The 10,938-nt window shown below is 53.6% G+C and overlaps 1 protein-coding gene across 1 annotated transcript; it reads left to right on the top strand.

The window, feature by feature from the left end:
• Nucleotides 1-914: 914 nt before the first annotated feature.
• On the top strand, nucleotides 915-9,903 carry LOC125124132 (pregnancy-associated glycoprotein 2-like). The gene is given in 10 exon segments (XM_047774291.1): nucleotides 915-1,015; nucleotides 2,403-2,568; nucleotides 3,883-4,000; nucleotides 4,091-4,209; nucleotides 5,336-5,535; nucleotides 6,464-6,580; nucleotides 8,018-8,027; nucleotides 8,029-8,160; nucleotides 8,246-8,344; nucleotides 9,748-9,903. Coding segments are annotated over 10 exon segments (1,218 nt in total).
• Nucleotides 9,904-10,938: the final 1,035 nt, after the last annotated feature.

Here is a 10,938-nt window from a genome sequence, read left to right as displayed (position 1 = left end):
AGGGAGAAAAAATTAGTAGCTAACATTTGAAATCAGGGGATTCACATAAATATCCAGACTTCTGACTTCTCTGGAAAACGTGGCCAACCAGCCTGCTTTCCAGCATGGCAGCCACTGGTTGGAGCTGAGTAGGGGCTGCCATAGCCCAAGATGCCCATCCAACCAGGCCATTCATTGACTTTGCGTCCTGGGCCATGAGTTTGTGAGAACTGCCCTAGACTGCCAGCTCCCTGAAGACAAGGACTGCCTGTGTCTGACTCAACTTTGACTTCCTGGCATCTAACCTGGACCCCAGCACACAGGGTCCTCCATTAATGAGTGTTGGATGAATAAAACATGTTTTGGATGCATGTGTCCCATTTCCTCCAATTTTACAATTGTGCCATAATAATTCCCTCTAGCCTAGGACTTGGAAGACAAATGGCACCCCAGGTGTCATGATCTGTGCCATGGGTCCCCACCTAAAGCCACTTGTATGTCAGGAGGCTGCACTTAAGTCTTCACTTTGCCATTTGAACTCTTTTCCTCCTCAAAATCTCTGCTCCAACAGAGCACAGAAAGGCACACCTCACAAAGTGGCTGTCAAGACCACACAAAACTATGAAATGCCAAGCATGGCTCCCAGCACTTATTTTTATCACATTATTAGCAGTGTTTCATCTCCAATGTCACAAGTGTCCCTCAACTCTTTGTTAATCCCCGCACTTTGATTTCGTTGTGCAGCTAAGCCCCAAGGAAGAGATAGAAGTAGAATCTCTGTATTCTGAGAATTTCTCAAGTCCACCCCCAAGGACATCAATGGAGGCTAAGATCTTATCAGGAGGTCTATTTCTTATCAGGTCCAGTAGTGGCCGAGAGGGGACGATACAGGCATGTCAGAGCATATATAACTAGGAGTTTCCAGCCACCACTGCATGCTCAGAACTCCCTCTTTCCTGAGTACCTGGACCCAGGAAAGAAGCATGAAGTGGCTTGTGATCCTTGGGCTGGTGGCCCTCTCAGACTGCTTAGTCATGTAAGTACGGGGACTAGAACTGACAGCATCTCTCGCTCTGGAAGGTTTCTTGTCGCCCTGTCATCCTCTTATTCCTCCACACATTGGGGTTAGAAGGGAATCCCATCATACCTGACAGTCTTAAACCTCAGCTCTCACTAATTGATAAGTACTTAGCCATGGGAACCATGGGGCCCAAGGGTCTTGGGGAAGGGCTGCGGGATTGAACAACTCTGGGGGCACCAGTCCCATCACAACCCATGTGAAAAATGGCACTCCTTGGATTTGTTCCGTGCACATCCCGTGCAACTGTCACTGAGGTCCTGTGGAAAGCATCTCTCCTGCATTTGCTCCTAGGTCTTCTCTCGGCTCTCTCTCCATTTCTGTGTCTATGTGTTTCTAGGGCTTCACCTGTGGATCTCTCTTCTTTCTCTCCATCTCTTTGGCTGACTCTACCCATGAAGAACACTCGGAGGTTTTGTTCATTTTCCTTTCAATTCTGATTCTTCCCCATTCCCTAGCCTCTTTTGTGTGTGTGTATGTGTGTCTTTTTGTCTTTCTGCCATTTCTTGGGCTGCTCCCATGGCATATGGAGGTTCCCAGGCTGGGGTCTAATCAGAGCTGTAGCCACCAGCCTACACCAGAGCCACAGCAACGCGGGATCCGAGCCGTGTCTGCGACCTACACCACAGCTCACGGCAACGCCGGATCGTTAACCCACTGAGCAAGGGCAGGGATCGAACCCGCAACCTCATGGTTCCTAGTCGGATTTGTTACCACTGCGCCACGACGGGAACTCCCGCTAGCCTCTTAATTGGCACAATTTATTCCCCATCTCCTGGCTCCACCTCTCATCCCTTTCTTCGGCTTGAGCCCTGGAGAAAGATCAGAAGGCCTACCGCTAGGCCTTCCGACCTCTAACAAGCAGTATGACCACAGCCAAGTCACAGACTCCCTGTCCTGCATTTCAAAGTCCTTCTCTCTAAAAAGAGGATCACGATCCCCCTTCTGCCTCCTCCCAGAGCTACTGTGAGGCAGATACTCTTGCATGACAATAGCGATGGGATCGGCTACCATTGTGGAGACTTCCCACACATAAGGCACATGACTTCCATCCTCTTCCTTAACAGCCAGAACATTCTATGTAGGGTGCGGGGGGTACTGCATTCAACCTGGGTGCCACTGGAGGCTCTGAGGCTCCAAGCGCTCACAGGGCTTTTGCAACATTACAGGAAAGAACCTGCATTCAAACCTAGGCCCCTGCCATGGTCTTTGCAGGATGACACTCCTCATAACAATGCTTGGAAAATACACAGCGTCGGTACAATGGAGGGTGACAGTCCTTCTACAACATGCACAGCTGTTGGCTATCTCTTGTTTTTTTCCTTTTCCCAATGCACCGTGAAAGGATCCCTCTCACGAAGGTCAAGTCCGTCCGAGAACGCCTCAGGGAAAAAGGCTTGCTGAAAAATTTCCTCAAGGAACATCCTTACAACATGATCCAGAATCTCCTGAGCAAGAATTCTTCCCATGTCCAGAAATTCTCTTATCAGCCGCTGAGGAACTACCTGGATGTGAGTGAAAGGGGAGGAAGGCTCACAGCGCCCCCTGGTGCTCTGGTCAAGCCTGGGGTTCCCCAGGAGGGGCCAGGAGGGATGTTGGGGCTGGGGGCCCCTTCAGGAAGCAGAACCACAGGGGGATGTGGCGCCTCACACCCAGAGGAGAAGGCACTCCCACCCTCAACTCTTGGTCTGTGGTGACTGGGCCCAAAGATGGCCAGGTGACAGGTAAACCTCCATTTCTGTGCCAGAGATACGTCACTGGCAGGAGGAACTTTTGGGGTTTTTTGGTGGCTAGGGCCAGCACCCAAAGCATATGGAAGTTCCCAGGCTAGGAGTTGAATTAGAGCTGCAACAACCAGCCTACACCACAGCCAGGCATTTCAAGCCACGTCTGCTACTACACCACAGCCCAGGGCAACACCATTCTTCAACCCACTGAGCGGGGCCAGGGATCCAACCCAATCCTCACAGATACTAATGCAGTTCATCATGGCTGAGCCACAGCTTGAACTCCCAAGTTTCTTCTTTTTGAACTAAAGGAGCCAAGTAGTTACAGATGAAGAGTGAATCATGTCTATTAAACAATAAAGCCAACTGCAAAGCAACTTTGAAGCCACAGACTGTGGAAGTCCATCCAGCCCCCGTAGACACTAAAAGTTATCGAGCTCCTAGAGTGGGTGATGCTGTAGAAATCTAATACTATATGGTTAGGGCTACTGATTTTATTTTATTCTTATTTATGTTTTTTTCTCTTTTTTCCTTTTTAGGGCCACACTCGCGGCATATGGAGGTTCCCAGACTAAGGGTCGAGTTGGAGCAATAGCTATTGGCCTACGTGACAGCCACAGGGACAAGGGGATCCGAGCTGTGTCTAAGACCCACACTGTAGCTCATGACAACACCAGATCCTTAACCCACTGAGTTAGGCCAGGGATCAAACCTGTGCCCTCATGGATACCACTCAGGTTCCTTAACTGCTGAGCAACTACGGGATGGCTACTGATTTTGAAAAAGATCTTATCTCTTCGTCAAGAACACATAGCCCAGCCTGAGACACAGACAAAGAATAAATGAATGTCACAATAAAGGGCCAACTGCGTGCTGTTGACAGGACAAGGATTGAGTTTGGGCAAAGGAAGGAGAAGGATGTGCTCAGGATGGGCCTTGAGGGGGACACTGGAGAGCTGCTCCAGTGAGGCACTGGTCTGAGCACAGGCTGTGAGGTGGGGCCGTGCACAAGGGACCTTGAGGTTGGTGGCACTTCCCAAAACCAAGGTGACCAGGGCAGTCAGTTCTGCCCTGACCACCCCTCCCCGCTCCCTATAGATGGCCTACGTGGGCAACATCAGCATCGGCACACCCCCGCAGCGGTTCAGCCTCGTCTTTGACACCGGCTCATCAGACCTCTGGGTGCCCTCCATCTACTGCAAAAGCAAGGCCTGTGGTGAGTGCCCTCCCCGCCCACCTTGTGCTGCCCCGACCCCCCTTCTCGGACCTCGGCAAGCTCACAGACACGCATCTCCTCTATCTGCAGTTACACACAGGTCCTTCAACCCTTCCCACTCCAGCACCTTCCACCACCGGGGCAAATCCATCAAGTTGGAATACGGCTCTGGGAAGATGTCAGGATTTCTTGGCCATGACACTGTTCAGGTAATGTGGATACCACAAGCTTAGGCAGGGCTGGCCCTGGAGGGACTGGTACTTCCCAGACAGACACAGATCCCTGGGGAGGAAGCAGCACCTGGCTGACACGCAAACTCTCAGAAAGGCTGACCCAGAGAAATGTTTGGGGGTGGATTTGCTTGCTCAGGTGCCACTTTGCTGGCAGCATGGCGGGGGGGGAGTAAAACACACACATTTCTGTTCCCCCACTAGGCCTGGCACTGTGCCAGGCACTTCCACTGTGACCATGCTTTAGTCCTGCAGCCCCTCCCCCCTGCAGCAGGTACTGTCATTACCTCCTTTGTACAGATGAGGGAACTGAGGTGCAGAGAACAAGGGCCTTGGCCAAGGTCACCCACCCATCTGGTAAGCAGTGAGGCTGGGCTGGCCAGTCAGGACTAAGCTGTTGTGGGGCCTTGGGGAGAGAGAATAAAACTGATCTGGGGACCCTGGGGAGCAGCCCAGGGCTTCAGGCACTCAGGCAGGGGAGGCAGGGGGCCAAAGATGTGGGAGCAACCTGCTAAGTGCATTCTTACTCTAGGCGGTCTTGGAGAATCTAATTAAAACTCAGGCCGGCCTCCTCAAAAGGGCCTGGGTATTCTCTTTCTCTTCCTCTTTCCTCTCTCTCTCTCACACACACACACACTGCATGTTTCTCAGGCAGAATTTTCATAAGAACCTTGAAGTTACCTTTTATAATGGGCATCTGTCTTACTGGGTGGATGCAGAATCCACAATGCATTGCAACAAACTCATCCCTTTCTGCCATCAGATCCCAGGGATGCCAAAGGGAAGGCTACCCTGCCCTCTACTCATTCTCCTCAGGTGGGAGCCATGTGGTCCTGCCTTGAGTCTCTCTCCCCCCAGGACAAGGGCATAAGGCCAGTCTACTAACTGGAGATAGCATTTGCAGAAGGAGCCGCTGTGGGTTGAAATCCAGAGCCCAGCTACAATTGAACCGGATCCCTGTCCTACCTTGGCCTATGGTCAACTCCAAGGCCCAGGCAGGCCTTAGTTTCCTGCAAGATTATGGCATCTCTGGCGCCCCTCCACCCCAGCCCAGCCCCAGCCCTGCTTCCCAAAATTTCATGTGGAAACACCCCTTCTCCCACAGATCGGCCAACTCACCAGCACGGACCAGGCATTTGGCCTGAGCAAGGTGGAGATCGGTAGGACCTTTGAACATGCCGTCTTCGATGGCATCCTGGGCCTGGCCTATCCCAGCATCGCCATCAAAGGGACCACCACCGTCATTGATAACCTAAAGAAGCAAGGCCAAATTTCTGAGCCTGTCTTTGCCTTCTACCTGAGCACGTAAGTCTGAGCTGCACAAACCCTGTCTCCACATCAGCTCTAAGAGGGTTTACGTTGCATGAAAAATTCTAGCGTACACAACCCAGAAGTTTCCTGAGAGATATTTTAGACCAGGGTAACCAACTCTAACATGAGGCCACAATTGGTCACTCAACTGGTTACTATCAATACACTTTTACTGGAACACAACCATGCTCCTGGGGCCAAGGGCAGCACTTGGTCCAGAGAGGTGGAGGGAGGAGGAGGAGCAGTGGAGGGGTCAGGATTCAGGCGGGAGGAGGAGAGAACGGGATTCGCTGACGGATTCGATAAGGAAGGAAGGACGGGGATGGGGGGACTCTTTCTTCCTCACTCACATTTGACCAGGAGCCCAGGACCAGCTAGAGCACTGGCAGGGGCCAGTGCAAAAGGAACATGAGGGACCCCTTGTGGAAAAAGCTTGAGTTTCAGGACAGAGATGGAGGAGGCAAGGGGCCCTGCTGAACGGGGGGCCCGTGGATGGCTCAGGTCACAGGCCCAGGGAAGCTGGCCCTGGGTGAGCCTGATCCATGCCCTTAGTGACCTCAGGTCTCAGCTTTCCTGAAGACAGACAGGCTGGCCCAGTGCAAGCCACAGCCCTCCAGTCTGGGGTGCCCTGAGGGACTCTCTCAGCAGGCTGATTGCGGGAAAGGACCAGGCCCTCCAGGAAGGGTGGGTGGTCAGAGCCTGGCCAGGATGCCCAGGTTCAAACCTCTTCTGGGCCACTCATTAGCTGATCAGGTACTCAACCCTCCGTGCCTCAATTCCTGCATCTGTAAAATGGGATCATAGCAGTGCCTCTGATGGGTGGATAAACACAGCCCTCAACAGCACCTGCTGTGTGGCCAAGTTGAGAAAAGCCACCCATTATTCTCCTACACTCAGCCCTCCCTCTCCCTCCTCTCCTCAGCGACAAAGAGGAGGGCAGCATGGTGATGTTTGGTGGCGTGGACAAGAAATACTACAAAGGAGACCTCAAGTGGGTGCCCCTGACACAAACTAGCTACTGGCAGGTCGCCTTGGACAGGTAAGCCCCTCTCTCTGAGGGCCCCCCTGAGGGATGTCCCCACACATGCACCCAGACACGGACTGGTTCACACCCCTGCATGTACAGACACACCGTCTCACACACACACACAGATACACACACACATACACTCCACAGACAGATACACACATAGAAACATGTACAGAGACACACATAGAAACACACATAGGCACACAGAGACACCAAGATGAACAGACACAGACAGACACACACACATCTCAGAGGTTTATATTTACCCAGGCCACCTGACCAGGGTCCTGACAAGGGCCCAGAGATGCTTGTGCAACCCGGGGATGCTGCAGCTTCCACTCTGGGAGGCAGACAGGGACCATGGTTTGAGGACCCTGAAGTGTCCTGAAAGGAGGCTCAGGGAGACTTCCACGAGCCTGAGCAGGCTGGTGCTACGATGACCAACCGTCCCCGGCTACCCAGGCCCAAGCAGGTGATTAGGGTACAGGGTCGCCAGTGGGAAAACAGCACACGTCTTGGACAAACTGGGAAAACGGGTCTCCTTAGGGAGAAGCTACCCAGCAGTGCACAGAGGCTGGCTGCATTCCTGAGACTGGAAAGCACATCAGATAGAGAGACGCCTCCTGACCCTGACTCACCCAGCCCCATCCCAGGCACACAGGGGGACAGGGGCTATGACAGGGACCACCAGGGAGCTGGGACCCAAGAGTGGCCTCAGAACGAGAGGCAGGAGTTGAGCCCCTCACACAAGAGCTTCCATGTCCTTTGGAGGCCCCTGGGCAAGCTCAGTCATCGCCTGCCCAGGAGCCTCAGTGTCTGAGCCAGCCCAGGGGGCAGGGCTGGGGGACAAGCTCTCCCAGGGCACCCTGTGTCCCCCTGCCCACCATTCTAATGAGCATCTGCTGCCCCAGAGAACCTCCAACATTCAACAAACCCATGGTGTGGATTTACTGTGTGCTGGGCACTGAGGATACCCCTTGTTCTTACAGACCTAGCATCTAGGAAGGTGGACATTCAGGAAATGAGTCCCACAAAGAATGAATTACCACTCTGCTCCAGGCTAGACATGAGGAAGTGTGTACAGAGAATATCCAAGAGAAGAGCCTGATCTGGTTGGCGGCAGGGGGTGGAGGGGAGCAGGAGGAGAATTCCCTGAAATGTGACAATGAAGCTGAAACCCAGATGATGAGGAGAAATCAACCAAAGGGGATGGAGGCCTTCTAGACAGGGTGACCAGCATGTGCCAAGGCCCTGAGGCACCTATGAGCCCGGTGCATTTCAGGAACTGAAAGGAAATTAAGGAAAGTGAAATGACCAGAGCAAAGGAAAACAGGGTGGGGACAAGAGCTGGAGGATTGTTTTGGAGGCAGTCGTGGGTGGGGGCAGTGGCAGCAGTGGGAGACTTCAGGGTGACCCTGGTGCCCCCTTTGTCCCACTGTCTCTCAGGATCACATGGCAGAGGGAAGGTCATTGGTTGTCCCCGCGGCTGCCAGGCCATCGTGGATACCGGGACGTCGATGCTGCTTGGCCCAAGTAAAGAGGTGGCCAAAATCCATTCTCTCATCAATGCCAAGCACGTTGAGAAGGAGGTGACGTATCAGGTCACAGGGTCACTCTGGGGCTCTTCACAGGAAAGATCAGCTGAACCAACCTCCCTCCCTCTTTCTCTAACAGAACTTGATCCCATGTAATGCCAGGAAGGCCCTGCCAGACATCATCTTCACCATTAACAATGTCGACTACCCAGTGCCAGCTCGAGCCTATGTCCAAGAGGTGAGGGGCCAACCCTGGGGGCTGGTTCTTAAATCTGCAATGTGTGGCACCAGTGCGCTGCTGGATGCCTGGAGGAGGGGGCCCTCTACAGGCCAAGCTGCACCACTGCAGATCCCACCACCACCACCCACCACCAACCACTCATCACCAAATGGCTGTGGCCAGGGAGGGGGCCAGGGCCTCCCACAAAACCAGCCTCTTGAAGGCAAAGGGAAGACTAGGACAACCACCATCCTGAAATAAAGATGGAGACTCCACCCCGGGCAGGCAGCAGTGCCAGGCACAAGGAGAGGGGACCACTAAGGGCCTCTGTCCTCAAGGAGCTTCCAGTCAACCAGGGCCCACAGATGGATGACACAGAATCCCTGAGATCATCAGGCTGAGGGACAAGGGGGGTTGGCTGAGGACACTGCCAGTGTGTTGTCCCGCCAGAGTGGTTCACAGTCTTCCTGCCCATCTCCAAAGTGCCCTGGTTTGGATGATGATTAGAGGGTTTCCCGAGTCCTAGGCTGCACCTGCCCTTCGTAAGGCCCAGTTCCCCCTCTGGGAGCTGGGACACCAGACCAGCCCTGGGCAGGGGTTGGAGGCCCTCCTGCATGAAGGGGACACAGTGACTGCACAGCCCCTGGCTCAGACTTGAGTGTTAATACACCTCACCTCCCGATGGGAATTGAGAGGAGGCTGAAGGAGCTCAAAGAAGGCTTTGGGGAAGAGAGGGAATTTCAGTGATTGTAAACCCCCAGCCTCATGGAGGGGTGAGAAGCCCCTCTGGGGTGGAGGCAAATCGACACTGGGCTCCGTGCCCATGGCACCCCTGGGGGCTGTGCCAAGGGATGCCAGGGGCACATCCAGCTGATGAGGGCTAGAGACAATGGAGCACTGGGCAAGTCACCCAGCCCAGCCTGGAGTGGCCAAGGAGGGTGAGCAGGGGTCCAGGAAGACCACCCGAGTAGGGGTGGGGGGAGAGGCGCTGAGCGCAGCCTTAAAGAACAGGTTGTGGGGAAAGGGGCAAGAAAAGGCCTTCTGTGCAGAGAGAACAGCCAGCCTGGGGCAGAAGGAAAGAAACAGCAGGGAGGGGTGGAGGGGGGCTACAGTCTGCCTGGTTCTTCGATGGACACCCTGCTTCCTCAGCTGCTCAGAGAGCCACTCAGCTCTCACCTAAGGCGGGAGAGGAAACCCAGATACCTGGAGGAGGGGGGGGCCTCTACAGGCCAAGCTGCACGACTGCTGATCCCACCCCCACCACCCACCACTGACCACTCATCACCAAATGGCTGTGGCCAGGGTGGGGGCCAGGGCCTCCCACAAAACCAGTCTCTGAAGGCAAAGGGAAGACTAGGATCTGGATACGGGCAGCAGCAGGTGAGGGCTCAGGCTCACGGCTGTGTCTTTCCTTCTCCCAGGATGCTAAGATGCACCTCTGCTACAGCACCTTTGAGGATATCATGGATACCTTGAACCAGGGGGAGATTTGGATCCTGGGTGATGTCTTCTTAAGGCTGTACTTCACTGTTTTTGATGAAGGACAGAACAGGATTGGCCTGGCTCAGGCCGCATAAATGCTGGGGCTGCTTCAAGAAACATCCAGGCCAACCCCTCCAAACACACATTCCCTCACACCTAGGGCATTCTCGCCCAGGGAGGGCAGCTTGAACGGGGTTCGGTGCTCTGAAAAGCCCTGTTCTCAGTAAAGAATAAAGGATTGCCTTTGCCATGGTGCTACTACCAACCAGCGCCTCTCTTTGAGTCTCTCTGGGCGGTGCTTCCTAATAGCGCAGGACTGGACGACCTAGTCTGAACCACAAGTGAGAGGAGCCCATCTCCACGAATTTTCCAAGGGAAGGGCAGACCTCTTGGAAAGATAGTGGAGATCGGGGATCCAGGAATCAGCACAGATCCAAAGATCTCAGAGACTGGACCCAAGTCATCAGGAGCCATCAGCTCACTCTTTCTCTCCATTGCTCTTTCCCTCTTCCCATCTTTGACTCTCTTAGCCTCTCTCTTACCTTTCCTCCCTCAGGCTTCTAAACATATTGAAGGACTCCGCAGCTGCCTGCCCCAAGGTTTTATATTCCAAAAGGCATCTAACCCCTTGGGAAACAAGCCCAGAAAAGATCAGAGTACCAGGGAGGGCTCTGATTGGTCCACCTGAGGTCATGTGTCCAACCCTGGACCAGCCATCACGGAGGGGGTCATGGGTACTCTGATTGGTTTAACTTGGTCACATGGCCCTGCCCTGCAGAGACCAGGATTGACAGGTTCTTCCAGAACCATTATTGGAGCTGGGGAGAAGTGGCCCCAAGTAAGTGCCAGAGGGATATTCTAGATTACAGAACAGTGTGTGACTATCCCAGAAACTGTGCCACATTCTCAGAGGGATGGTAAAGGTTAATAAAAATAGATGCTAGGCAGTGCCTTGTCGTTGAGTGGTTAAAAATCAGTGTTGTGGCTGGTGTCACTGCTGTGGCTCAGGTTCAATCCCTGGCTCCTGGATGTGCTACAAGACTGGCAAAAAAAAAAAAAAATTCTATTCTTAGCCTCTCAGAGGACCTTTGACAGTGGCCCTCTGCTCCAGAAGGGCTTTGGTTGAGGCC

The sequence above is a fragment of the Phacochoerus africanus genome, chromosome 4 (genome assembly GCF_016906955.1).
Source record: "Phacochoerus africanus isolate WHEZ1 chromosome 4, ROS_Pafr_v1, whole genome shotgun sequence".
NCBI classification, from domain to species: domain Eukaryota; kingdom Metazoa; phylum Chordata; class Mammalia; order Artiodactyla; family Suidae; genus Phacochoerus; species Phacochoerus africanus.
Note: the sequence above shows the minus strand (reverse complement) of the source record. Positions and strands in the feature narration are given on the sequence as shown.